The sequence below is a fragment of the Stereum hirsutum genome, assembly GCF_000264905.1.
Source record: "Stereum hirsutum FP-91666 SS1 unplaced genomic scaffold STEHIscaffold_14, whole genome shotgun sequence".
Taxonomy (NCBI): domain Eukaryota; kingdom Fungi; phylum Basidiomycota; class Agaricomycetes; order Russulales; family Stereaceae; genus Stereum; species Stereum hirsutum.
Window position 1 is genome coordinate 90,387 of NW_006763144.1, and position 26,760 is coordinate 117,146.

At 50.4% G+C, this 26,760-nt stretch overlaps 12 protein-coding genes across 12 annotated transcripts; 3 read left to right on the forward strand and 9 right to left on the reverse strand.

Moving 5' to 3' along the window:
- Positions 1-51: 51 nt before the first annotated feature.
- On the reverse strand, positions 52-1,963 carry STEHIDRAFT_149107 (alcohol dehydrogenase IV). Its single transcript, XM_007307812.1, has 7 exons — positions 1,724-1,963; positions 1,247-1,540; positions 1,061-1,179; positions 763-978; positions 619-691; positions 393-544; positions 52-309 (listed from the first exon to the last, which is right to left on the reverse strand). Exons 1-7 carry the CDS (start codon positions 1,904-1,906, stop codon positions 156-158), a joined length of 1,191 nt encoding a protein of 396 aa, XP_007307874.1. The 5' UTR covers positions 1,907-1,963; the 3' UTR covers positions 52-155.
- A 653-nt stretch (positions 1,964-2,616) lies between these two features.
- Positions 2,617-3,679, reverse strand: STEHIDRAFT_63778 (RmlC-like cupin; the record flags this gene model as incomplete). The annotated part of the gene is made up of 2 exons (XM_007307722.1): positions 2,617-3,427; positions 3,492-3,679. The coding sequence occupies 2 exons, from the start codon at positions 3,677-3,679 to the stop codon at positions 2,617-2,619; spliced, it is 999 nt and encodes a 332-aa protein (XP_007307784.1).
- A 573-nt stretch (positions 3,680-4,252) lies between these two features.
- Positions 4,253-5,894, forward strand: STEHIDRAFT_102001 (mitochondrial carrier). Its single transcript, XM_007307813.1, has 10 exons — positions 4,253-4,385; positions 4,453-4,489; positions 4,604-4,610; positions 4,676-4,700; positions 4,766-4,925; positions 4,980-5,066; positions 5,135-5,166; positions 5,213-5,521; positions 5,591-5,721; positions 5,794-5,894. Exons 1-10 carry the CDS (start codon positions 4,268-4,270, stop codon positions 5,866-5,868), a joined length of 981 nt encoding a protein of 326 aa, XP_007307875.1. The 5' UTR covers positions 4,253-4,267; the 3' UTR covers positions 5,869-5,894.
- Positions 5,895-6,503: 609 nt separating this feature from the next.
- Positions 6,504-7,335, forward strand: STEHIDRAFT_160278 (uncharacterized protein; the record flags this gene model as incomplete). The annotated part of the gene is made up of 4 exons (XM_007307814.1): positions 6,504-6,714; positions 6,787-6,830; positions 6,902-7,072; positions 7,138-7,335. 4 exons carry the CDS (start codon positions 6,504-6,506, stop codon positions 7,333-7,335), a joined length of 624 nt encoding a protein of 207 aa, XP_007307876.1.
- A 47-nt stretch (positions 7,336-7,382) lies between these two features.
- On the reverse strand, positions 7,383-8,546 carry STEHIDRAFT_170884 (uncharacterized protein; the record flags this gene model as incomplete). Its single annotated transcript, XM_007307815.1, has 1 exon — positions 7,383-8,546. The coding sequence occupies one exon, from the start codon at positions 8,544-8,546 to the stop codon at positions 7,578-7,580; it is 969 nt and encodes a 322-aa protein (XP_007307877.1). The 3' UTR covers positions 7,383-7,577.
- Positions 8,547-8,897: 351 nt separating this feature from the next.
- Positions 8,898-9,960, reverse strand: STEHIDRAFT_160280 (uncharacterized protein; the record flags this gene model as incomplete). The annotated part of the gene is made up of 3 exons (XM_007307816.1): positions 8,898-8,921; positions 8,976-9,086; positions 9,160-9,960. 3 exons carry the CDS (start codon positions 9,958-9,960, stop codon positions 8,898-8,900), a joined length of 936 nt encoding a protein of 311 aa, XP_007307878.1.
- Positions 9,961-10,831: 871 nt separating this feature from the next.
- Positions 10,832-12,609, reverse strand: STEHIDRAFT_63591 (MFS general substrate transporter; the record flags this gene model as incomplete). The annotated part of the gene is made up of 7 exons (XM_007307701.1): positions 10,832-10,912; positions 10,977-11,094; positions 11,180-11,237; positions 11,303-11,488; positions 11,786-12,249; positions 12,308-12,471; positions 12,532-12,609. The coding sequence occupies 7 exons, from the start codon at positions 12,607-12,609 to the stop codon at positions 10,832-10,834; spliced, it is 1,149 nt and encodes a 382-aa protein (XP_007307763.1).
- Positions 12,610-14,455: 1,846 nt separating this feature from the next.
- Positions 14,456-17,061, reverse strand: STEHIDRAFT_64033 (uncharacterized protein; the record flags this gene model as incomplete). The annotated part of the gene is made up of 12 exons (XM_007307743.1): positions 14,456-14,682; positions 14,807-14,911; positions 14,978-15,075; positions 15,187-15,490; positions 15,569-15,682; positions 15,754-15,877; positions 15,946-15,995; positions 16,076-16,133; positions 16,194-16,285; positions 16,375-16,435; positions 16,496-16,629; positions 16,719-17,061. 12 exons carry the CDS (start codon positions 17,059-17,061, stop codon positions 14,456-14,458), a joined length of 1,710 nt encoding a protein of 569 aa, XP_007307805.1.
- Positions 17,062-18,060: 999 nt separating this feature from the next.
- On the reverse strand, positions 18,061-19,884 carry STEHIDRAFT_160282 (uncharacterized protein; the record flags this gene model as incomplete). Its single annotated transcript, XM_007307817.1, has 15 exons — positions 18,061-18,256; positions 18,319-18,330; positions 18,415-18,492; positions 18,576-18,743; positions 18,803-18,830; positions 18,883-18,918; positions 18,980-19,089; positions 19,145-19,225; positions 19,289-19,319; positions 19,378-19,420; positions 19,477-19,496; positions 19,555-19,588; positions 19,643-19,705; positions 19,757-19,769; positions 19,832-19,884. The coding sequence occupies 15 exons, from the start codon at positions 19,882-19,884 to the stop codon at positions 18,061-18,063; spliced, it is 966 nt and encodes a 321-aa protein (XP_007307879.1).
- Positions 19,885-20,789: 905 nt separating this feature from the next.
- On the forward strand, positions 20,790-21,629 carry STEHIDRAFT_113776 (uncharacterized protein; the record flags this gene model as incomplete). Its single annotated transcript, XM_007307818.1, has 3 exons — positions 20,790-21,023; positions 21,068-21,206; positions 21,439-21,629. The coding sequence occupies 3 exons, from the start codon at positions 20,790-20,792 to the stop codon at positions 21,627-21,629; spliced, it is 564 nt and encodes a 187-aa protein (XP_007307880.1).
- A 629-nt stretch (positions 21,630-22,258) lies between these two features.
- STEHIDRAFT_43375 (uncharacterized protein) lies at positions 22,259-23,709 on the reverse strand (the record flags this gene model as incomplete). The annotated part of the gene is made up of 5 exons (XM_007307692.1): positions 22,259-22,484; positions 22,539-23,140; positions 23,201-23,348; positions 23,412-23,521; positions 23,611-23,709. Coding segments are annotated over 5 exons (1,185 nt in total), but the record flags the coding sequence as incomplete, so codon positions are not given.
- A 605-nt stretch (positions 23,710-24,314) lies between these two features.
- Positions 24,315-25,744, reverse strand: STEHIDRAFT_63796 (uncharacterized protein; the record flags this gene model as incomplete). Its single annotated transcript, XM_007307723.1, has 4 exons — positions 24,315-24,485; positions 24,552-24,798; positions 24,871-25,097; positions 25,160-25,744. The coding sequence occupies 4 exons, from the start codon at positions 25,742-25,744 to the stop codon at positions 24,315-24,317; spliced, it is 1,230 nt and encodes a 409-aa protein (XP_007307785.1).
- Between the last annotated feature and the right edge of the window lie 1,016 nt (positions 25,745-26,760).

Sequence of the window (26,760 nt, forward strand, 5' to 3'; positions counted from 1 at the left end):
GATACGTTGTCTGCAACCCGGCGTCCCTGTAGCACAAAGCTCACAACTTTTGACGCTATCTATACCGACGGAGTATATTCTCATACATTTACATCTACAGCTCCGAGCGTATACATTCTTTGGAATTCTTCCATGCCTCCGGAATTCAACATACATCACGCTGGGTACAGCCCCAAGAGCAACTTGACCACATCGTCGTAGTTCTCCGAACTCTTTCCGCCCAAAGCCAACTCCGCAATTTGCCCCGCATCCTCTTTCGGCACGTTGTAATGCGCCAGGTCGGTCTTCAAACCCAAGTCGTCCACAAGCCTGTCATACAATATGCAGGCCGTCAGTCGTCACGTCCTCTGGTGCAGATGATTGGAAGGATGGAAGAGGTGTCGCAAACGTACCCCTCAATCAAGCCAGCAAGCTTCGTGATATCTCCCTCTGGGGTGCCCGTTGGCGCTTGCCTGAGGTAGAAGAGACAGTTGGCGAGCCATTCTTTTTCCTCGGCGTTGGCGATTCGGGCTTGTAAACGCACAACGGGAGCGAGGGTGAGACACTGTGAGATATGATGCGTTATATGGACACGATCAGTCTCCTTGTCCCTGAGCAGGCGTGGTTTGAAACACATACAGAAGTCATTCCGTGCGGGATGTGGTACGCAGCACCCAGCTTGTGTCCTAGGGCATGCGAGATACCTAGTGCGCTGTTGGGAAAGTAGATATATCCGTATCCATCGGTCGAGGTTATTTGATACGAGGAGAATAGTAGACAAACCTGTATTTCTCGGTCATGAACGGCCACAAGCTCATCCAACTCGCCAACTGCAACTTCATCCTATACTCCAGATTGTTCGGGTCGGCCTTCGACTTGGGAAGGTATGTGAAGAGATCGAAGAGGGCTTGATAATACAAAGGCTTGAGTGTAGGAGGCATTTGGGGACGAATCAGGTTCTCGACGGCGTGGTCTACGGCGCGCATGCCAGTGGAAAGCCTGGATGAGGGTGAAAATTATAGTAATGAGTAGGTGCATCAGAAATAATGAGTGATAGAAGGACGAAAGAAAGGGTTCATACCACAGGCGTTCGGGGGTCGGAAGTGTGAGTTCGGCGTCGAGGATGATGCCTGACGGTGCAAGGTACGGCGACGATACGCTCACTTTCTTTCCTTCGTCATTCGTATACCCTGCACCAAACTAGTATGCACCATAAATAAACTGTGACGGACAATGGCCCATATCCTCCCGCCAAACAATCACTCACCGTGTACTCCGCCGCGCTCAATGTCGTCGGCACCGCGATCTGTTTCACTACACTCTCCCACTTATCCCCTCCTTGTCCTTCCTCCAAATGCAGGTTATATATGATAGCTTTGGATGCATCGACGGGTGAACCACCACCGACTGCAACGATGAAGTCGCAGCCTGCGTCTCTGAAAGCTTTGATCCCAGCGCGAATACCGGCTATGGGTGAGTGTTCGCCGATCTCGTAAAATGTGGCACCGTAAGAGTTGGAGTCAGAACGGAGGATGGATTCGACTTTCTTGACGACATCGGTCTGGTGAAGGATAAGGGTTGAGAGAAAGTGTCAGTGCTGGATATGAAGGTAGGAGGTGACGAGAAATCATAAGCAAGAACCAGCGCGAGGATCATCACCCGCCACCTCTCTTCATTGACCGCCTTCAAATCTCCTTTCGTGGCTGTCTCGTCTTCGCGACAACTCAACGATACTTGAACTCACGTTGTTGTACAAACTCTTCCCAGTAACAATTAATGCTTTCGTTCCTCCGATCTTCGCGCGCAGCTTCGGAAGAGCGGTGGCCAGCGATCCAGCACCGTAGTACACGCCTTTGAGGGTGTTGGTGTACGAGTAGTTACCTTCCAGGGTGCTAGACCCGTGTTTGTCGTTCGAAAGGGCAGACATACGTTAGGTTATGAAGTTCAAAGGCTCAGGCAAGGGTGTGTGTGGAGAAGACAAGATGCTTTGTCACGGTCCGACTCGAGAAGGCCTCCCGACGGTATTATCTCTCAGGAGAGCCAATATTCAAATCAATGATTATCGATGCAAGTCCCCGTTGACAAGTCTTCCCTGGGCGAAAGGTCTCAAGAATAGAGACATTCTCATGATCGTAATGCAGAGAAAGTAATGGGCAGGGCAATGTCGAGCATTCATGGTCCAATCGTGGTGGTGGCATAAACGCAACCTGCGTTGTGGCGTGGGCTTCCCCTGCTGGCGCCAGAGCTCTCGCCACCCCCTGACCGCGAACAGGACCTTCGCCCGGGACGAAGCCGGTACACGCATCTCAAAAGATGGAACAGCACGCTCAATGTCTCCACCATATGAGGAAACAGTCTCTCCCATATGTCTAGTCGAGTCTCTACACAAAGAACGAAAGTTGAGAGCTAGGAGGCATTATGACAGACACGACACGATCGTAAGCAAGCCAGTATTGGAGGACATGTGCACAATCCCGGTTGGCGAGCACTCAGAAATCTGGACCATAATCCAGAGACAGGCTGCACAAAAAGTCACAGGCCGACGACCCGCAGTTGCCCTACACACTAGTCAGCTCGACCGATTGAGACGAACATGAGAGGCTAGGTCGAGGCTTACCGAAGGCGTCACAATTCGCATCACAAATACGCCGGAAAGACAGCGTAGTCCCAAGGCTCCCCCTCCCGAATGAGCTTGTAGTCCAGTCCCTCTCCAGCTGTCCCAACAAAGATCTTGGTGTACTTCACATCGCTCCAGTACGTGAAGGGCGTCCCCGCCGGGATGAACACGACATCGCCCGTACTCATTTTCTCGTCGAAGCCAGCAATCCCGATACTAAGCTGCCCCTCCAAAACCTGGAATGTCTGATGAACGTCGAAAGTCTGCTCCGCGATCGTCTCGTTACTGAGTTTCTTGCGCATGACGATGGTCGAAATGGTAAAGTTTCCATCCGTTTCGTTGGCGGTGGAGCGAGGGGCGATGACTTGACCCAAAGCGCGGTGAAGGTACTTTGGACCGTAGTTCGATGCAAGGAAGTAGGGCGTCGAGCTATTCCCCGGGAGGGTGTTGTTACCCGTACGCCACACACCGCCCCGACTCGTCCCATTGATCATATCGTAGGACAGGTTTGCGGTAGGCTCGAGATTGACATCGAAGTGAGGGGCGGAGGAAATAAACTGGTTTATGGGGAAGTCGAGAGGCTGGTCAGGTGGGTAGGGAGCCCCAGAAGCGCTGGAGTAGGGTGTGGTGATGTTGACGAAAAACTCTTCGAAGCCGCCAGGTTGAATAAAGCCAGTCAGTTGAGCGTCGGGGTCGATGATCTGGTATGAGTGGTTTTGAGAAGGTGGTACGGCGCCAAAGTCGTGAGCAGTGAGTTGACGTTGCTCGTTATTGACCCAGAGATTGATGCGGCCTTTGAAAGAAAAGAAGTTCTCATAGAAGGTCCTATGGCTGACGAGGAGAGAGTGAACAAGCGATCGAAGTGTGGACTCGAGAGTAGAATGAATAGACATACTTGTGAGGGTTTACTTGGATGCCAGTTTGACCATTCGTGCCCAGAAGGGTGAAGGCCCCACCCGAGGCATTGCTCGAAACAAGTACGCGGAAAACGTCGTCCGCGAGCTGAAGCTCCAGACCGTCGAGATTGGCAAGCATATAGGGTCGTACATAGCTCGGAGGAGTGGTGACCCAAAGCGATGTCATATTTATGGTGTTGTTTGTGGCGAAAGCATTAGAGGAGTCGGAGACGGCGTACGCGTCTGAAGTGACGAACGCGAAGAGGAACAGATACAAACAGTGCATTGCCTGACAAAAGGGAGAAGATGGTGCGCCCTGAAGCCTACTAGTGAGGTGGGTGCCATACTTATACACTGTGGATGAGTCGTGTTCGATTTTCTAATGGCCACTGTTGGAACAAGTCGGGGGCCACGCCAATTTGCAGGTCGAGCACGGCGCCCTTCAAGTTGCCGCCAAGTGTGCCAGATAGATGAGATAGGTTCCCAGGCGGGGCCCGCCAGCGCCACAACGAACCTGAAAGTACCACGAGGAAGGCAAAGGAGAAGAGCAAGATAAGTAACCCCGAGTCACTTGAGACAAACAAGCCCGTTTTCTGCAGAAATAGAACATGTGATGCCATGGGAAGGTGTGGCAGGTGTCTGTCTCGATTTCTAGTTCCTGTTCTCCACCTTTCATCAACATCGATATACAAGTCCGTTCAAGACCACGGCTCTGTTTGAGGGCAACTTTTGAACCATGACGACACCTCTCGAGCAGGACGCGCTTTCAGAGAAGATGGTGGAAGGAGATAAGCCGAAATTAACCGAACGGGCCCCGTCTTTGTCGCCGGCACTTCCCGGTCGAACCGCCAATGACCAAGCGGGGCTCATCTTCGCCTCTGCTGCACTCGCCAGTGAGTCACTACTTCCCGAGGACCATGTAGTAGGGAGATATAATCAAAACTCATCTCGCATGCGAAGATATGCTGGCCTCGGCGGTCAGCAACCCGCTAGACATGTCAGTTTTCCCGGTAAACCTAGTGGTCACCAATCCCGATTTTTCTGACTGAACCTTGTCCACAATTCAACCACCCAAAAAACTGCCGGTTTTGCGACACTGACTATGTCTCAGAATTAAGGTAAGCTGCTTTTTGATCATGTGTTTTCACGGTAGAGTAGGTTGACTGAATATCCGCAATGTCAGGTCCGCCAGCAGCTCCGAACACAGTGTATGGCGACTTGAATGGTTCTGACAGTAAGAGCAGGCTCATAACCATCATTAATATTTTCACAGCCGCGCAGCTGTCTTCATCTAATGCTTTCTGGACCGTCGGTGCTCAAATGGCCAAGTCAGAAGGTGTCCTCAGTCTCATGAACGGCCTGACAGCGAGCATGATGCGCGAGATCGTCTACTCAGGTATCCGCATGGGGACGTATGAGTATTTCAAGGACGCGTAAGTTCATATCACCATGGAGGAGTAGATCGACTTCATTGATTGCAATAACAGCATCCTCGATGTATCGGCTGGGTCACTCTCCAAGGATGGGCTAACCTTGAAAGTTTTCGCTGCCACTGTCGCGGCTACTTTGGGCTCGTGAGCGTCGTTGCTTAACGTTTTATCTTGACATTCATATGTTGAGAGTTTATGTGACCTTCGTGTAGGGCGGTTGCAAACCCCACTGATCTCGTCAAAGGTAGTTGTGTCTCTCCGTTCGTTTGCACCTGCTGAACGCTTCCTAGTTCGCATGCAGGCGCACTACCCCGAAGGAAGCCCCTATCGCAACACCCGGCACGCTTTCGCCACCGTATGGCGAGAGGGTGCAACATCTACTGGAACGTCAACGCCTGCAGGAGGTCTTCGGTCCATCTATCGCGGTGTAGATGCTACAACGGCCCGCGGAGTCGTTCTCTCGGTATCGCAGATATGCTCATATGATCAGATCAAGCAGACGTTGAAGCAGAAGCGACTCATGGAGGAAGGTTTTCCATTACACTTCACCGCGAGCATGTTTGCCGGTTTCATCTGCTCCGTAACGTCCAACCCGGTCGGTGAGTTCGTCAGCCACATTTTGAGATGGGGCATCTACATGCTAATAAACTACACTGTCGCATTTACAGACGTCGTCAAAGTTCGCGTTATGAATGACAAAGAGAGACGGTACCAGGGCGTCTCGGACTGCGTCAAGCAGATGCTTCAGAAAGAAGGGCCTAAGGCATTCTACAAAGGATTTGGCATGTGCTGGGCAAGAGTGCGTGCCCGGATTCCGCTGCTCTCTCTTTTTCAAACCATAGAGTTACTGACATTTTGACGATCGGCGCAGCTCGGAACTCACACAATTCTGAGTTTCGTAGCGTTCGAACGCTTGAGATCGCTCTTCGGCATAGCACCTATGTAGACTGATCGCTAGTTCAGCAATACTCGACCGCGTTCTCTCACTTTATGCATGGCTCACCAGGTACGGAAAAAAAAGGTCAAGCATCCCTCCCGATATTTCTTCCGGGGTGCGGGTATATGTCTCGGGATTGCCGCCAGGACGACGACGACGCTGTTTGGTAGGCTGTGTACTCGTGTGTCTAGCGACAGCCTTGGCACATCAGTATTTATTGGAAACATGTGGTTTAGGCTTTGAGTAGCACTGGATGGCTACACGTAGGGCATCTAGAACGGTCCCAAACAGACAACAAAGCTTCGGCAGCTCCGTGATGGAGATTTTCGCGGCCAAGTGAGCCCTGGACCTGTGTGTATACGTTAGGTTCAGGGTGCCTAAATTTCTACGGACTGTCACCCACTGCATTCACGACGGACATGGCTGGCCAGCTTCCTGCTTATGGATACCCATTGCAGCCCTCGAAGTCCGCCGATCCCGTCGGTGCGGGGCATGTGGCACTTGGGTGTGTCACGGCCAACGTCAGCCGTCGCCACACCGCGTCCCTTTCCTATAACTACGGCGGACCATCCGCGTCAATTACCACGAGCACTTTTAGTCCACATCACTCACCAGACTCGTTCCACCTTTGAAAACTCGTCGTTATGTTCGCCCGTCCTTCATCCTTTGCGACCACAGTCCTGGGTTTCTCCCTGTTCGCTACCACTTCTGCTCTCAGCGTCGCAAGACAATCCAATGTCGATTCTTGTTCTGTGTTCCCGGGCACCGGTTCACTCAATGTGCTAAACTTCACATTAGCGGCGTTGAACACGACACAGCCCAACTCCAACACGACGGGTGCTCCCATCATCCTGGGTTAGTGCTGCACTCATCGATTACATGTTGTAGGTGAACAATGTCACTGAGTTTGTTTTACAACAATAATAGGAAGCGCAGGAGCAATCGATGGCGCCTCTTTCTATGACCTCAAGGTAAGTCGAGGAAGACTACCAGCGGACGCATCTCGCTGATTATGTCCAAATTTCTCGAAACGGTTTACTAGACTCAAGCCACCTACCAATATCCATCCGCTGTCCCAGCATTGAACATGACAAACGGAGGTCTCACTTCAGGTCAATACGTGGTGGGCGGAACTGTCCCGTCCAACGCGAACCCAGGGTTCATCGCGACCTCGCTGAACACACCGGCTCCAGCTGAGATCTACTGTTCTGTCGTACGTATAAATTTTGTTTCTAAAGAAATGTTAATATACGGGCTGACTTTTTGACTCGTTTATAGGTGACCGATGGTTACGACTATCCACTTCTTGCGGTCAATGGGCATACGGACCTATTCAGTATCTGCAGGGAGTATCCTTGCGAGGACACGCCTTGGGAGGGCGTCTATTACAACGCCACGGAGGGCACGTCCTCATGTGGCGGACCTGCGTCTTGCTACCCGGTCGTACTGTCTATTGTTACTGCTGGACTGGATTGATAGTTTAGAGGGAGTGGAGAAAGGACACACTATTTACTTCAGCTCTTGATAAGATCATACACCTACTACAAGTTTATCTGTTTACATAAATAAAACAGCCCAAGTAACGTGGAAGAATGGGTATACGAAGGAATTGAAGGGGTGAAAGATTCACGAAGACGCACGCGCGCTATAAACTGTACCCGTGCTCAAACAGTGGCTCTGCGGATAGATTGTAGTCCGAAACATATACGTTCCCTGCGTCATGTCAAGACGTTCGAAACTAGCTCAGGAAACATGTCCATCATCGAGGTTTCTCCCATCAAATTTGCCATACTCCCCCATCCAATCTCCGCCATTTCCTCCGCCACCTTCCTCACTTCCTCCGGTTCACGCTCCACCACGTCCCACTCCTTCTCCCAATCTTCGAACCTGAACTTGAACTTCTTCACCCGACCCCACAATAGCCCACTTTCCGCGAACCTCGAAAGGATCCCATCGACATCTGCGATTGCATGATCTAGTCCATCATTCCTGTCTAGTCCTTCCATTGCGTGGCTCTGCTTGCACTCTACGTTTGGTTCGGCTGAATCGAGTAATCGTGCCATGCTGAAACGACTCCCTCCGACAGGTATTTCTCGTAAGAATTCGATTGACAGGTCATCAAGAACTCTGGGCGATTGAGCGAGTCGGAAGTCGAAAGGTTTGACAGGAATGAATGAAGGACCGTAGACGAGGAACTCCGACAGGAGCTGCACGAGTGACTCGAGGAGACTGAACGCCTTGTCATTTCCGAATCCAAGAGGCGAAGGTCTACCGGTCCAACAATCCATCCGAAAGATGATGTCGACGTGAGATAGATATCGTAGCGGAGCGGGGAATGCTACCCAGGTGGGGTAGATAGAGGTTTCAGACGCGAAGATGTCTAGCGTATACGAGATACCGCCCGAGGAGGGTCGTGAGCATCTCTCGACGACGGAGATGAGTTCAGCATGTATTTGGCGGTTCGCGAGTAGGAGGTTGGCAATCCTGGGCTGAGGGTGTGCAAGAAGGGCGTATATAAATGGCTTGTTGCGGCTGTTGACCGCGGGGATGCCGTAGCGGGGCTGCACTTTCGGATCTGACGGTGCAGGATCGTGAAGGGCAAGCAGAGTGAAGTAGACGGATTCCCGGATATCAAAAGGTAGGTCAAGAAAGCGAAAGGGAGCAGCTTGAGGTGTAAGGGTAGCCATTGTACATAGCTTGTTCTCACACCAGCGTAAACTCGAGGTATACATAGGCGGCGTCAGACCGTGAGCAATCACTGACAGCGCCAGTGATCTATCTGTAACAACTTCGATGAAACTTTCCATCAGATGTTTGTGATCAGTTGATTCGGACGCCGTATCAGCCCAGCGAGATGTACGGGGTACTGAGTGGTGATTGAGAGCGAAAGAGCTTGGAAGAAGCCGTAGTCGTGAGAGCTGAAGTTTGTGTTTCAAGCTGAAGATACTGTCCTCGGCTTTCGGAGTCTGAATAAACGTTGAGTGGCGATCATGTGGCGCAGCGCCCCGGGCGGCGAGCTATCTCAGAATGAAGTGCACCTACCGAATCACTGCAATCATGGCCTGTAGGAGTATGATTCAGCAACAAATATCTAGTACAGAAGTACTGTCACTGACCTCATAGCCATCCTGGAGCGGGAGACGTATATGACCGAAATGGGATGACCCAGAAAGACAACAGTCGTACGAACTCGAGTAGCGCTTTGCATTGAAAACGTCGTCAATCCCCTGAGTTCTATTGTCCAAACTAATGTATAGGTCTCCAACCCAAGTGTGAAAAATCCTTCTCCATATCCCTCACGAGTTCCTCATCCCAGTCGTCTGGCACCTCCCAGTACTTCGCCCATCCCTCGCACATTACTTTTACCTTCTTTACTCTCCCATAAAGCAAACCCATGTTAATATGGTCATCGATCTGCTCGACAAGTGTCTTTCCATCTTCGTCCTCGGGACTGCCCTTGGGTTCGACCCATGTTGCCGACCCGAGAGGACCTCTGCTTCTATCCGGACCCTCCCGAACGTATCCAACGACGAGCTCATGGAGAACTATGGACGGTTGTACAGGGAGGGGATGTTCCAAGTTCGCGGGATGGAATGTAGGGCCGTAATAGAGAAAGCCGGATAGAATCTGAAGGAGGCCAACAATGAGGTTCAAGCCCGCGGAATGCATCGGCTGCCGGCGGGGCACAGGTTCGCCCCATCTGTCGGCTCTATAATTGACAAAAACACGGGATATGTATCGACGAGGGGCGGGAAAGGAGATCCATGTAGGATAGATGGAGTGACCTGTCGCGAGGATGTCTAGTGTGTATGTGAGGGTTGAGCGGCGTGTCTCGACGGTGGAGGAGAACTCTGAGTAGAGCTGCCGGTTTGCGAGAAGCAGGTGGGTAGTCGACGGAGTGGGAGACGTGAGAAGGGCGTAGACGATGGGTGTGCTGGTTCCGTTGTTCCGCATGACTGGCCGACGCCTCTCGGGAGTGTGATCCTCTGGGACTCTGGATGAATCTCCAAGAGATAAGAAGGCGATGTAAATGTGCTCCCGAATGTCAAAGGGGAGGTGGAGAAAACGGAAAGGCGTATCTTGATGGGAGGAGTTGGACATAGTTACTGCTACCAATTACATTCGGTCGTCCACTTTATATGTCGGCGTCAGAAGCAGTGTTGCCGGATACAAGTCACTTCGCCTCACAGCTCTGCGAGTTCGACTATTTGATGGCGTCAAATGGTTTGACGCGATTTTCGGCATGGCATGCAGAGCAGAGAAAGACAAAGTGAGAGAGATTCTGGGGACGCTCTCCTGGGCGGGGCTCCACAGCACCATGAGCATCAAAGGTAAGTGGAACAGCTTAGATAGAGAAACGAGCCACGTCGAACAAAAACTGAGAATATTCTTGGCTTGGGGATACCAGTACCTGCAAATAAATAGCCCATACCAACCAGGCCTCTAGTTTTGAGCTGGGATGAGTGGGGAAGGCGGACAGATTTGTAGTGTAGAATCAGCTACAAATCGAGTTCTATCGGAGCCAGTCGGAGTTTAGATTGGTGTCTGTGGCGCTGTGGCTCCTTTCCTTTAATAATAAGAAAGGTGAAGAATTGGAAAACCCAATTGCTACTTGGCTAACTGCGAGTATTGGCCAGCCGTCTTCATTAATCATTCTGTGAAGCCAAGTCAGTCAGGAGAAATGATGCGATGAATACATCGTTGAGCCGCACTCAAAAACAACGATCAGTTTGAATAAAATGTATTGTACTATTCTACGTAGAAGGTGGCGGCTAGCGGGGGTTAAATGCATTCCTAAGGGAAGTGGCTACTGCGTTTGTCCTCCAAGGTGCCACAGTTCAGGATGAACAACCGGGGCACTACGGTTTAACTGCTCGTTACTCCTCGAATACCTGTAGGTGAACGGTTTATGCCAGGAGATGATTCTGTTTTATGGCTCGTAAGAACAAGGGGAAATACGACAGGTCATCGTTCAGACGATCGCACTATCCTTCTGTTTGGCGAGCAGATGACGAGAAACGAGCAGGATACACGTTCCGCTGAGGATTGTGACCTTATGGTATTGATGCCTTGTGTCAGCACCGACAGCAATCAGTGTCGTCCCAACGAATACATACCGCACTGAATATGAGGGCTCTCGACCATGGGAATGTAGGTCCAAGAAGAGCGCCGTCGACTGGGTTGCCTACGAGGGCTCCGAATGAAGCAAGGCTATAGGTCATACCCATACGCAACCTATGGAAAAGATCATAAATAAATCGGGGCGGCGCGAATATATCCCGACGGCTTTGCAGACGTAAGGACAGATAATCATACTGACCCTACTTCTCCCTCATTCCGAGAGAACGATGCAGCGGCCAAATTCAGAACTGACAGGACTTCCATCAAAAAATATCAGCATGACTGCTCGCTTGAATGCAAGGACAAGCACGCGGACACTCACACGCGCCAGAGAAGAAACCATAGAGGATCGCGAAGACTATGACGCTACCGATGTCTCTGATTCCAAACAGCGCAAGAATCAGGATGCCGCACGCAAAGCACACAGAGATCAAAATGTTCATGATGCCCAGCCGCTGAGAGAACATGCTTGGAATTATTCGCCCAAAAAGCGCGGCGGCGTTGATGACTGGAAGCTGTCAATAGTATAAACGAATGGTAGCCTCAGGCGAAATTTATTATACTAGTGGTACTGGGTGATATGGCGGGACATACCGAATAAAATGCAGCGGTGGAGTCGACTCCATGAAGGATAGAGAAGAGCTGAAGATAAAAGTCTAGAAGCCGACCATAAATATAAGCAGCGCTATAAGGTAATTTAACGGAGCGTGAAGCCATACACGGGAAGAACACTCCAGCTATGATGGGCAGTGCTCTGAAAAAACACAATATTAGTCAGGACATGATGAGACCTAACGAAGATCACGAGAGGCGCACGCAGCAATGTATAACATGTAAGGAATATCGACGAATAATGCCTTGACATCCTGTTTCCGTCCTCGTGTGATAGCAGTGATCGCTGGGTTGTCCTTCATCAGCAGGTTCGCTGCCAACAGCATACCCAGGACAAGGAATGCACTGGCACGAACTCCCCATGCAAAACCTACGGATCCGTTTAGCAACTGGTTCAACATGATCGGAAAGACGATGCCCCCAATTGAGGCGCCTTTTGACGCGATATCAGTATATTGAGCTTGCGAAAACGAAGTCGAAAAACCTGTACCTGCGGTAACGACACCAATGGCCAATGAGCGTCGCCGTCTCCAGTGATGAGCCTGTATTGCCATGGCCGGAACGAAGAGAATTCCAGCGCCAATACCCATACCAATGCCTTGAGAGAGAAAGATTTGGTAGTATCTGTCCTGGTGGACGAGAGATACCATAAATAGCCTAAAGAAAAACTGATCAGCACTGGCCTTCATTCAAGACGCCATCATTTGCGACTCACGAAAATGTATAAATAATGGACCCCAGAGGCATGGCATAGCGGAAGTAACCCATATCGAGGAGTCTTCCTGCAGGAAGTCCTAGCACGATGAGCAGGAAGAGTTGCGTGGATCCTACCCAGCTCACCGCCGAGGTACTGGCGGCGTGTGATCTCGTATAATGATCCTACGACCATAATCAGGTTGAAGTGACCCCGATCTTGTATGCGACATATAATGTGCTGACCTGGAAAACACCGAAAGCAGTGGTATACCCAAAGGTTGATATGAACACGAGACAGCTGTATCGGCCAATCCAATGCATCAAAGTCAGAGACTCAAAGCCGACCAAGACGGAGACACACGCACCCTCCTAGCATTGTGGCCCAAGCACGTGCTCCTTCGTCCAATACTTGCGGTGGAGAGGCAGGCTGCGAAGTTTGTCGTATGGCATCATTGGACTGAAATTTTTGCGAATTTAAGGCAGAGGGTCCATTTTCTTTCGAGTTTTGGTGGTATGAACTCATGGAGGACGGGAGACAGTTGTGGAGGGAGAGGAAGAGGGGCTGGAAAGCGCCCTTCAAACACGCAGGAAGAAGGCCTGAGAATGAAGCGACCTCCAACACGCCGATCGACCCGAATTAGCTCCTGTCAGATCAAGAATTCATACTCCCCTTTTGAAACCTCTCCGAGGAGAGTCAGCATCTCAGCGCAAGCAGCACTCCAACTTGAATGTGGTAGGGAATGGTCCTGCCGTCGTAGCCCCTTGATAAGGACAGGGAATTGTGGCCACGGCAAGCCATCGTGTCTGCGATCATGATTCTCTGCTCTGGGATATATTTGTCGGCTTTCTTCTTTTTCATTCCATATCGCTCGATTGTTCCGTCTTGGGGTGTAGCACGTATCCCTTGATTGGTCCGTGCTGAGGTAGGGGCGGTGAAGTCGATGACTTGAACGCCGTTGTAGTAGTGAAAACTGGGAAAGCAATGCATCAAAGTTTGGATGTCGGTCCGCACAAAGGATCATATACGGGTCAGGAATAACTCAACATGAAGTACTCGGGGGCTAAAATGTCTTTGTACCTTGCACACAGGCCGCAGTGAACCACGACTTGGTAAGTGCACAGAAATAAAACTAAACAAGTGAGCTGGACGTACGATTCCGTGACTTCGTGAGAGATGAACAGATTGCCACAGGGGCGCGTCAAAGTGCTACCCACAGAAATAAACACGTCAACGCTCTCACTCCACAAGTAAAGCAGAAAATCACTATACGCTTGCACCCTATGTTTCCTCTTAAATTCCGTTAGTCGCACCGAATCGCCACGTTCAGTGTGACGATTCAATTGCATGATCTGTTCGGGATGTCTTTGAAAATGTACCAAGGGGGCCCATCACCATGCACCATCCTAGCATCACACGGACGTCACAGTCCTGTCAATCCTTTCGTTTCAACACATAAATAAGCTGACACCATCCGCGATGTAATGGAGTCGGTAAAATGGGCCCTGGTAGCTGTCAGACCACAAAGTTCCTCCGACTGGTCTTAGGTGAATAACTAGCTCCGTGCGTTCGGGGGACACGGCGAGTACGAACCATAAGGTTTTACTTTGTGATCGAATTTTGATAGAACCACCCGTCTGGCTTCGTCCAGCACGCAAATAAAACTCGTACACATCAGCGTATGCCACCGCCACACGTAGCCCCCAGAGTTATTCGAGGAAGCGTCAGACAGGATGGGATCCTCGGAGTAGTGGTGTAGTCGTTGTGCAGAGTATACATCGCTAGAAAAAAAGGCATGTTCAGTCGCGTCACACTCAGCACAGTGAAGAAACACAATACCCTGGTCCGAACATTCGCTTTCACATCCAGAAAGTCCCTCGCGAGCTCGCCGATTCAATAGAGGGTGGGCCTAAATTTGTTGGGCAGATGAACTTGATTGTAGAGGATAGAGAAACAGCTGGGATGGGAAGACAGAAGAGAGATAATATATAGGTGAATATAGGTACAATGTGGGAGAGGACACTCAAAATCCGCAGGTCTCAACGACAGCATCGGCCCAAGACGAAGACGACAGTAGCATGAAATCGCCATGACTCCCTGAATACCAGTACGGAGCCTTGATGGACTTAGATTCTAAATCAATCATGTCTCGAAGACTTCGTGTTGGGTTTATCGGGATACAGCTGTTGAGGAACAAAATTTTTTGCTCAGTTTGTAAGTACAAGCGAGGAGGACTTTCGAGTAAAAAGTAAGACGAAGACGGACCTTCCCAGGGTTGAATAGACCCAAAGGATCTATCGCCCGCTTGATCGTCTTCATGAGCTCGACTGTCCCCTCTCCAAGTTCATCATATAAGAATTCCTTCTTGCTTATCCCAACGCCGTGTTCACCAGTACCTACAGCGAGTAAGGAATTATCAGTTCCAGTTCCAAGAAAGATGAAACAGTAAGTGAATATTTCGGAGAGTGCTGAACGTAGATATTGCAGTGTAAGATGCATGAATTCGGAGAGCATACTTACAGGTACCATCCAATGCAATCGCACGGCGTACTAGATTATGCACGAGTTTTTGAACTGCTTCGCGTTCTTCGTCGTTTTTGAAGGCAATCAGAGCGTGGAAATTTCCTGAAAAAGATCAAACTCATGGTTCACTGCTGCCCTCATAAACGTACATAGAAAGAGAGTTCCTACCGTCGCCTGCATGACCGACTATGATGCTCTTGAGACCACTGCATTTGATGTCGTCCTGTGTTTCTTGGATCAACTGTGGGAGCTTTGATATGGGCACACTGCAGTGAAGACGTTTGTCAATAGTGAACATGCCGAGCCAAGCTCCGGCCCTCCACTCCACGGACTTTCCTGCCGCAACCCATAACACAAACAAGCAGAAGAAAGCTCACCATACGTCCGTCGGCCACCCCTTCGACCCCGGTCCACCATACGCCAACCCCGTAGGGTATGCATGTCTCCTGTCCAACCACATGTCCTCTCCTTCCAGGTCGTTCTTCGCCAATTTCCAGTTCTTCCCGCCGTGCTTCTCCGCTACCTGTTTTACTATCCTCGCTGTCTCTTCGATAGAGCTTGCGGAAGGTCCTTGAAGTTTGAAGAATATGTGCTCGGTAGGTGGATATTGACGCGTGGCGGCGTTTGGTCCGAGTTGGTTGGTGGCTTTGATGAACTCCGTGTCTACTAGCTCGATGCACTCTGAAACGAGTAACGAAACAGCGAGAAGGGGTTATTAGTCCGTTGTCCGTGGAAAATAGACAAGGAGATGGGCTGTACGAATTCCGACACCCTTGTTCAACACCTCAACGACGGCATCCGTTGCACTGCGTACATTCGGAAACTGGACGGTGGCCACCTTGTAAGGCAAGACGGGAGCGAGCCTCACCGTAACTTTGTGACAGCGAAGAGCGAAAACACTATGAAGATCAACGTTTTCGAGTGGACGAAAAGGATAGACTGACCTTCCGTGATTATGCCTAGGGTGCCTTCAGCGCCTATGAACAACTTAGTCAGGTCGAAGCCAGCCGACGATTTTCGAGCTCTGCGACGAGTCTTGATGACTTCTCCAGAGGGTAGAACGACCGTCTATGTGCATGCATTGAGACATAATTCAACAACCCGCTACCACAATGAAGACATAAGAAAAAACCTACCGCGTTGATGAACCATTCCGACCTGGCTGTGCCATACCTGACGGCGTTTGCTAATTATATTGATCAGAATGAGTGAATGCTACATGAATTCGACGCAGAAACAGATCGGGCCAAACGGGTCAGGACTCACTTCCGGAACAACCAGTGCTGAGCATACCACCCAGTGTGGCCGAAGGTCCTGGGTCGAGCTATAGATGGTCGGGGTTAAAAATTGTCGTGTAGAGTGTACCGTGTTGCTCCCAACTCACCGGGAAAAACAAAGGGATGCCCTTATCCTTCAAAATATCATTGAGGTCCATCCAGCCAAGACCAGGTTGACAGACGACATCCGAATCGGCCTCTATCGAAAGATACCAGCAGTCAGTGGAAGTGATGCCTCAGTCTGGTGAATAGGAGATCTCCCGAGCATCACGGGGGGCGGAAGCATACCATTTATCTCCAAGATTTTATCCATACCAGAAACATCGACACAGATACCACCGTATTCATTCTACCTCGATTACGCATGAGACACAATAGTCATCGTATCAGGTCCAGTAGAGGAACGTACGCCCAAGAACTGGCCTTCAATGCTAGTAGCGCCACTGTAAGGTATTACTGGCATACGATACTTGTTCGCAATCTTGACAACCTTGACGACATCTTCCGTACAGGCAGGGTATACGACAACTGTATGTGGAAGTCCTACAGAGCAGAAAAAGATTCCAGAGTCAGAACGCGGTTCTAACAGATATAACTGAAGCTCAGTTCCTCGACGCTGGAAACGTACTGACCGGCGTGCCACACATTTGCCGATATCCCATGCGAAAGAAGGTCGTCCGGATTGGTGGATACCATGCCGTCCGCGAAAGACGCTCGCAGTTCTTCTACCCCAATCTTGAAGTCATCTGAGCTCCCGTACTGAGATATTGTCGACGTTGCCCTGTTGGCATTGCTTGCGCCGACTCCTACAAAGATCGGTATGTTGCCTGTCGCATACACAAATCCGCCGATACCACTGACAGCCGCCGTAGCAAAGATTGCTGTGAGCAAAGCGCTGGAGGAATAGGAGCCTGTAGCGCTACGCGTTTCTGTGCTCAGTAAACGAGGAGAACCCAGGCGGCCAAGACCGCCCATACGCGTGCGAGGCATCCAGAGATGCAGAGGTGCGGACCCACGCGTATACTGTCGTAATATGTTGCAACCTTCTCGATGGGCCCATTTGGACAGACGAGCCGACGGGGACCACATCTCGTTGCCGCAATTGAGAGTGGTGAGCTGGCCCGAATCAGGATGTATAGGTGACCAGAGGCGACGCTGAACATCCCAGGTGGCACGGTTTAAATAAGGCTTGATCAATGTGCACTTACGGCTCAACATGCGGCATACCGTGTGAGCGAACGCTTTTTTGGAAGTCGAGTTAAACGGCGTTTCCGCGGACGTGATGCAGATGATCGTGAGACAGATAATAAGCAGATAATATGTCTATTTATTATTGCCCAAATGCCTGACGAAGGCAGCTTTTTATGTAGCGGGAGGCGAATCCTTGTCACAAGAAGTTTAGAGGGCACGTTTACATGACTTCGGAACAGCCGCAGTTGTCGCTCGAGACTCGGACGGCCATGACCATGACTCTGGTCGTTTGTAGCAGCTGGATCCTGGTCGATCTGTTGGAGTTGCGCCAGATATTCAGCTAGCAGTGACGCAGAAGCACTACCCAGAGGTTTGTAGAGAAGTCAGACATTCGAGAAGCAAGAGAAAGTGTGTAGAGTCTCCAGTGGGCGCACCATTTCGTGTCTGAGCGAGACTGCAATTTTCGGAGGTCAAAATCCCGGTATTGTCCGGTATGAAATGATGATTTGTGGCGTCATCGCCACCTGGTCGTCAGTCGAATAAACCAAGAAAATCATGCTAGCGTAGGCTTTACTCGTAAAAATAAACATGGATTGCATATATCATAGCATTACACACATCAATGGGGCCACAACTGACACAGACAAGGCATACGAGACACGTCGCTGAATCGTCGAGGGGCAGTCGAATGCAGAAAGGAATAAAAGTAGCTCAAAGATAATGTCCGCACATAAAGACGTGCTCTTCCCCACCAAAGATTCCCATATATACATCTGACCTGCATCAATCATCTTCGAAGTAGTTCGTCACGGTGTCCGACCCAAAGTTCTCCGTAACGGTCGTCGTTTGGATCTTGATCTGCCTCTGATTGAACTCTGAGAGTGGGATTCCGTTTTGTGTGCGTTCGAAGACGTTGGTGGGGCCCATGAACTCCGTACGAATGTTGAGCGTGATTCTACAGATGAGGGTGACACCAATGCTGTGGAATGAATAGGATTGAGCTGGATTGGACAAACCAGATGGGCGTGAAGGGTCACTTACGCAGAGGCAGGCCTACACAAAGGAAGACATCGAAATTGAGAAAGTCATAGTGAGTAGAAGGTCTCTGAATCTCTGTAAAATAACATCCCGACGTACATGGATGTCATACCCCGAAGCCCAGTGGGTCCACGCAAGATCAAAACTGCCCAAACGAGGTTCAAGCAAAAGATGGCACTGATGTGCAGACAAGTCAGTGGCAATTTACGACTCAATATGATCGACGTTCGACCATCAATCGTCAAGCCGGATCAACTTACGAGTAGTATATCGCGCCACCCTTGATGAAACATTCCATCAAGCTTCGTCTGCTCGAACTCATCACGGGATAAAACTTGTATAGGTACACCGTTCGACCCATTGTAAGGATGAAAATGAGGCTTTCGTAGGCGAGCTCGAAGAGCATGTAGAGTGGAGCAAGTGATCCACTGTAAGTTGCATCGTGAATTAGAGGACACTGAACTATTATCCTGAGTGTATGACTCACGCGCTCTTAGGAGTCAAGAACATACAGACTGTAAAGAGCCAGTGAGCGACGTGGCGTGTTACAGGAAGGAATTAGCTCACAATGAAAGGTAGGATTGTTGATAGGATCTGGCGCAGCTGAGATCCACGAGACTACTGGTTAGTTTCTCGCTATCCAGTCGAGCGCAATATTACATACCTCCACTTCCTTTCAGAGTCCATATCCATAATCCCAGGGAGATCTGCGTGGCCAGCGAGGCAGATAGAAAGCATAAGATAAATCTATTACGATTGAAAAGAGCGTAGGTTCTGCAAAGGGAAGCAAGTCAGTCGTTGATCTACCAATGGCTGTGCATTCACGTACCGTATAAGAAGGATGAGATCCGACACACCGCTGAGCGGCATGACGACACCGAAAGGAAGGATAAAGGACCATTTATTACACCTACCACGTCCAATTGCATTAGATTTCGTGGATGTTCTTGTGTTCAACGCTTTGCAAGCTCACCGTTCAGGTGTTATGGTCGGAGAGAAGAAACCTGTCGAAGAGAAACTGGATTAATAAAAAGCTGAGCCGAGCATGTCCGAAGAGCTTACCATATGCAACAGCAACCATAACGAGAAGAGCATAGTATCGAAGCTGACAAAGACAACATTATTTTGCTGCCATCGCTGGTAGGTCGACAAGTGACTCACGAATATGAACAGGTAAATAGCTATATAAAAACAGAGGGTCAACTCGAATGGCTTACGATCAAATAACACAGAACGTACGGATGCTTTTCTTCTTCTTCCAGATTGTGTTCACCTACGAGACAGATTATTAATCTAGGCCTGTCATGGATGATACAGACTGATCTACCTCATCCGGGAAGGTAACCAAATGATCGAGAATCAGAATAGATAGACCAGCTACGAAAAAGTACTTTGAGAGCTATCAGCTAACAAAGTCATTGAGACCGAGCAGTATACTGACTTTCGAGGCGACTCTATGAATACCGAAGCGTTAGTTGTGTCCTTAGGTGCTGATGATTGTGGCTGAAAGACGTACATATCCGCTAGATCTTGGAGAACTTCTGGAGTAAGTTCAACGGGGCTGGTCATAGTAGCTGTCGCTATAGACGAAGGGAGTGCCCTTACTACACCAACTGGGGCTATCAGCGCGAGTGTAGGTGGCGTTAGCCGCTCACCCCGTGAATTATATCATGTCGCCTCTTTTCTTCGCACGAGAACCAATCAGACGCCCAGCATGCAGAGGAAGCAAATATAGCAGAATCACTCCTTGTGATGCACTCCGTACTGGCAAGAGTTCCACACCTTGGCGTTTCCATCAAACCTAGAAAACTGCACTCTCAAGCATTCAGTGGAGACAGAATCTAACTCGTTCTACGAACTGCCGGGTCTGAACCTCTTTCAGACAGACAAAGTTGCAATCTTTGCTCATTGGTTCCATCTATGAATTCCAGCCATGATCATCAGGGAGGGAGCATACAGCATCGGCAAGGATAGAATCGGAGTGCTTGATGGAGATGATGGGCGTCCTGGCGATCTACCAAGATTCGCAGGGTCTAAGCATACCATTTCTTCGGCGTCTCCCAAGACGAGTATCACTTGGCTCTCCCATCGTTTACGACGATGAAACTGCCGGCTTCACCACTGCACAGCACATACCAACAAGAGTGGAAGGCATATTGCGCGGACGCGTTTTGGAGAGACCCAATGTGTCCCGGAAACGACGGAATGACCTTCTGAAAACGCTCGTATAATATAAGCACAGCGGATAACGTTTTTACGCAGCCCCAAAGTGTGAAAGAGCTGCCTCAAGTTGCCTTCAGTTTTTCCTTTTCGCTCAGCATGCTCCACCGATCCTTGCTCATCATCAGTTCTTCTTATACACCTGCTGTCATCGATAGAGCCCGCGCTCATCGTCCACTCAACGACGCCCGCTGAGACTGACACCCCACTGACTCGAATCTATCAGGATCGATACAACTTTGTGGGTCGCAAACATGACTGTGGTCAGCATCAAACATCAGAACGCGATGGATCGCCTAAACCTTCCTTCCTTCCTTCCTAGTTCACGAGTACTCAGGAGCGCGCTGCGCCTTGGGGAAACGAAACCGATGGATAGATGGAGACAAGTTTCTCTGATCACTACTCCCAGCACACCATGGTGCTGCAGGGGTCGTGGTAGAAAAAGAATGGTGGGGCAGGTCATGACAAACCCCGAGAGGGTAACGAAGGTAGGTCTTGCCCGCGGAGGCGGGGTAACAAAGTGCGGGTGCAGATGACCGTTGCAGAACCATTGGCAAGCACCGGACCCGATCGGGTAGTTCTGAGGGCTCTGAGCCCCTTTCTGACAGACCCACTTCCGCTTCTCACAAAGCAAAGCGCTCTGCTGTGCAAAACGATTTTCGTTGGTGCATGTGAGTTCAAGCACTATCGATGAGGGATCTGCTCTTCCTCCGGCGGTCCATTCTCGCATAAAGAACAATTGGCGACGACGTCCACATTCGGAGAATGAGGGCTCATCCGTTCTGAGTCTTCACTACGGGCGATGAGAAATATCGACTGCGAGACGAACTCCAAGAAAAGAACGAAGGAAGAGATTGATCGGCAAAGCGTACAGCGACTGCTTCGCTCTATACATGCAGTCAGGGTGTACCCGCGTCGGAAACTCAGTTACCACAGGTTACCACTCTGCCGTGGACTTCCTCCGTAGTAAGACGTCACGAGGTACCAACTTCGTACAGCACGGCCGCCCGCTCTCAGATCAAGAAAGTGATTCAGAGCACAATCTGGTCGCACACTGGACAGAGCCAGGCAAGACCGTATCGCCATTGGTCTGAGTGGGAATAATATCGGATGCGATTGTGTATTTTGAGGACGCACCAAACAAATACACAGCGGCGTTACTGTGCTTGATGGTTTCCTCGAGGGGCTATTACAATGAAGGACCATTGGTAACGAGAGTTCAACGAGAGCGGTCATCGCGAGAAACGCAGAACCCGGGTAGCTCCGGCCGGGACGTCTGAGTTCGTAGAGCCGGACTGCCGGACGTGCCAGCTCTTCCAGGTGGCGTGAAACGGGCGCGACTGCTCGTATATGTTCTCTCAAGTCCCGTCGTCGTCGTGCAAGTTCATTCAAGCAATGGGACATAAATGTATGCACATGTATATGAGTACAGGGTCGCATATGCCTAAGGTGCGCTAAATCCAGCTCTATCCCATACATCCTCATCCTCATCTGCTGAGCCGTTCCCCTCCGAGTCCTCCCTATCCGGTCCCTCGTAGATGTTCTCCTCGTATACTCTCTCCAGCGGCTCCTCTTGATCACTATCCCCAGCTCCACCTACTTCTTTGTCAATACCGCGCTCATCATCGTCTCCTTCCACGCCCCCTGTAGTTACCGCGCCCTCTGCGCCACCCGTCACTGTGCCGCCCTCAGCCACACTGCGCTCATTCTCAGGATCGCCTTCGATCGCCTCATCGTCGTCGTCGTCCCCCTCTAAGTTACGTCCGCTGTCATCGCTCTCTTCGTCGCCTGCTCCGTCCGCTACTTCTTGGTCTTGTAACAAACTCTCGTCTTCGGACTCCAGGTCAACTTGTACGGTATCCTGCCGGAGGACCACATCACACGCACGGGTACTGCGATGCCCAACACCACCTCCACGGTACCTCATAACCATGTCCCTGTCAACAAAACTATTCAATGTAAGTAATTATCCAACAGAAAACTTGAAGCCTTAAGATACTCACATATTAACATACATAGAGTTCCAGTCGTCGCACTCGTCCTCAGAGTCTCCCCCATGGAACCGCGCAAGCGACGGGCTGCTCAGAAGGTCCTCCCCAACACCCCCGTAAATAAATGCAGGAATCAGGTGAGCACCCCGGATGATATCAGCCGGGTTAATGAATCCGAATGCGTTGGGGTCGTCCTGCGCAAGAAAGCTAACACGAGGTAGGCGCTTAGCTGCCCAACCACACCGGCTGAGGGGCTCACTGTACCACCGTACCCAAATAAAGTCCATACGCGTGAACTTTCCTGCGTCACCAGGTGCGTTGCGCTGTCGAACGTAGGTGTGGAACACGGTGATGACCCTTGCATACCAGTATGGATGGGCACCGTGGTCTGTACTGTCAGAGAGGACCATGAGATCACGACGGGTGCGAGGATTTATAGAGTCTTGGGCTCTCCGAATATCGTAGGTTGTGTAGTTGACTCGAACTCGATGGTGACGATATATTTTGTTGTCTCGGATTTCGAGCGTAGTCAGTTCTGAATTCGAAAAATTGCGGCTTGACTCGACACCTTGCAGGCGAGCTAGGCAGTGTTGGCGTAGTTTGGGAGAGAAGTCCTGATTGAAGAGCATAAGTCAAAACTCCAAGAAAGCCAAGGAACCGTGAGATATATATACCTTGATAGCAGGATCATTGCAATGTTCATGAAGCCAGACCTTGAGGTTGAAGTGGTCGCGTTCGGAGTCAGCGATATAGTGGTGAGCGCGCGGATCGGTTGTGATGTTATCGTCTGAGTGTCGACTGCGATTCATTTGCCCGTCTTTCCTCCTCCGAGCTTTGCGTCCAAGCTTCCCAAGGCGTGGATAGACTTCGACGAGTCGTCCGAACATTCGTCTGAGAAATCGGACACGTGCCTCACGGCGGGCTAGCTGTGGGACGAAGTTGTTCTTGCTGCCCCTTCGGTACGAGTCCTTAGGTTCTCGGTGTGCGGCTTCGAACTATTAATGCCGGGGAACGAAGAGAGAATACATGAGTTTTGAGTCCAAGGAGAAGAAGTCAATTGAAAGTCTAATGAGAACTCTCGTACCCGCTGTGCACTAAATAGTTCGTAGGTTCCAATGTGACGAATTGTGCGAGGGTAGTCTGGGAGGCGGTGTAGCTTGTATGTAGAGTCGTTGAAAGGCTTAGGTTTAGATTGGGTGGCACCGGTAGTTGGAACTATATTCGACGAGTCCTTTTCTGTGTTAGTGGCGGCCTTTTGAGCTTGTCGATGTTCGCGTCTTGCTCGTGCACGGGCCTCTCGAGGAAGCTCAAATGTCTTCCATTCGGCACAAGTCCGCTTCTTGAACAGCCGAACGGATGAGCCTAACTGTGTAGTGATATTTTCCAGGTCGTCTAAGGTAGAGTCGGTGTGCAGGCGCATCTTTGCGAAAGCAAGCCACGAGTTCAGATCAAACAATAAATCAAGAATAACCTTATTGTGCTCGCTGGGAAAGAGACCTTCAAAGACCGGGATAGCGCACTGAGAGAGGCGGATGTGAATTTAGTGCATGTGCTTCATTGACCGCACTGGTAACATTTAAGGTTATTCCTCTCACCTGAAGAAGGTCTTCGAAGTCCCTAGCGGCAAGCTTTTTCATCTCCGAGGCATTTGTGCTGAATTTTCTGATAGTATCGTCTCCAAAGGTAGGGACACGTCGATAACTGAATACTTTTAGTCAGCACGCAAGGTGTAAGCGGCAGGCGAAGGAGAAAGTATGCAAGGCCTAAGTCATTGATGAACAAGGAGACTCACCGTTCGTTAAGTTCGTCCAAGGCAGTTCCTTTGATAGCAATGAGTAAACGGACCAGGTGAGCAAAGATGGCCCTCCAAACACCGGCCTCAAATTCGTGTAGGAGGTCAACGAGGAGTATAGCAAAAATGTTGAATTCGTTAACCAATGCAAGCTTTGAGAAAGCATTCTGTGTGGATGGCGGTCCGAGCGTTAGTAGGTAACAAGTAGTGTTGAACACAGATAATGAACATACCCGTGTAGGTACTCCTGATCCGCCGAGAACCGTGTCAATTCTTTCAGAGTTGATGCGAACTCCGCTCTCGAAGATGAGACGCCGTGCAGTCTCTATGTCAAATCGCCGGTCCTCATCGTCGACACGAAGATCCTTCTCACGCGTCTTCATATCGGGCTTTGTTCCCATCTTGTGGATGTTGGCTTTTTCGACAAAGCAGGACGGACACGGACATCGCCCAAGGTTCTTGATCGTCGCAATGAGTACCCTGCAGCAAATCCAACTTTGTCAGCTCATGAGAGGCGATGCACCGAAGGGAGAAACAGATAACATGACATACTTCTCCGGATAATCAGCTGTATAGGAGAAAAACCGAGGAAAGATACGACGTCGTCGACCATCGCCACAATCCACCAAGATTCCGTTTCTGTACGCGTCCATAAACTTCTCGTCAAGGAGTAGGTTCCATATTTCATGGAACAAGTCCCTCTTGCAGTGGGTAAGAACTTCGGGTCGGGCTTTGTCCCCAAAAATGTGGCGGTATTCATCTTGGAAGTCGTCGGGAAGCTGTGAGGTAAGCAAGTGTTAGCATAGTCAGATGATGGTAACCGACAGTTATAACTGCGTACCGATGGAACATAAGCAAGATGATAGCATGCATGCGCAGACGGTCGAGCTAAGGTGTACTTTGATTGGGCGCCGAGCATCATGTAGAACGGCCAAAGCGAAGCATCACCAAACTGAGCAAGATGTGTTGCATCTGATCCGAGTAAGATTGGCGCCACAATGCGCTCAAATCCGTCATCAGGAATGTCGGGCAAATGTTGGATAGCAGCATGTTCCTCGAGGAGAGCGGGAGAGGTGAAAAGCTCCCCATAAATACGCTCCGAAGACGAACCATCCACCGACTTGCAGCGAAGTTCGAAGGGAGTCGTATGGAGGGTGGGAGCGATCTCCTTGTTACTGTAAACATCGGTCACGATGTCGATGATAGAGCGGTGAACCACTTTATCGACCGTGAGTGTGGGTGCAGCGTCCTCCTGACTACAGTCAGCTGGAACATTGGCCGGTGGAAGACGTATCTTGACGGAGGATGTGGTCCAACCGCAGTCGGCCTCGATGTGTTTGTCAAGGCGTCTAGTCTCGTGCTGAGCTCGGAAAGCCTTAACATCTGTCGCTGGAAAATGCTGCTGGAAGGCTGTGAGACGGTCCATCTCAGCATTGGACTTGGTCGAAGATCCCGTCTGCTGCCAGTAAGTTGTCAAAGCAGTTCCGACGTTAGGGAAAGGCGCAAACGCGGCTCTTCGCTCAGCTTCGATGTCTGCTGACTTGGAAGCTTTGGTGGTGGCAGCAGAAGAGATGCCTGCCAACTTTGCATATCGAGCAAGGGTGGGAGAATCGCACAGGCCAGCAAGGGAGGTATCGAGAACAGGAATAGCGCTGGGTCGATTGGGGTAAATACGATATAGGCCAAACTCATCTGGTTCGGTGACGAACGGTGAGCGTGATTGAGGAGGAGCAGTACACGGGGATGATGGTGGAGTTATCGACGGCGGAGTCGGTGGTGGAGGCAATGGTGCAACTGCTGGGGTGGCGGGATACTGTGACATGCTTTTGATCTGTGTGCCTGGTACGAAGTCCTTTAGACGGTTTGGGACACGGACTGCACGCCCAGATCGAGAGAGCTGAACGGGTACAGGGTCGGGTAGCAAGGCAGGTATATCGTCAATGGGGGCGGGGAGGTTCTACAGGTGGTAGAGATAGTGTGTCAGTGATACCTCCTACCGTTAGAATAACTGTGGCGGAGACAAACGGGTTGGTCTTCGGAATTTGTGACCCTTGGGGACAGTGTCGTCGCACGCTGCTTGCAAGAATGTTCAACACCAAATCTCGAATAAACAGTTACAATGCAACACTTACTTGCACACTTGCGCTACCTGATGCTTCAGGCTGTTCATCTGCGCGTTGACGTTTTGCTGGTTCGTCCGCCGCCCGAGGTGCAAGTCGTTTTGGTACGCGCCGTGAAGTCTTCTTACTCTCATAATATTCCTGGTAACCTTGACATTTCTGCTGGTGGTGTTTGAGTGCGTTCGATGTCGAAAAAGAGTTCTTGCTGTTACAGCCAGGGCAGGAGAGGGAGGGCATGGTGGTGGTGAGAACAAAGAATAGGACTCCGTGTCGTGACCCCAATAAATTTTCGGCGAGGATGGGCATCTGCTATACAAGCTCA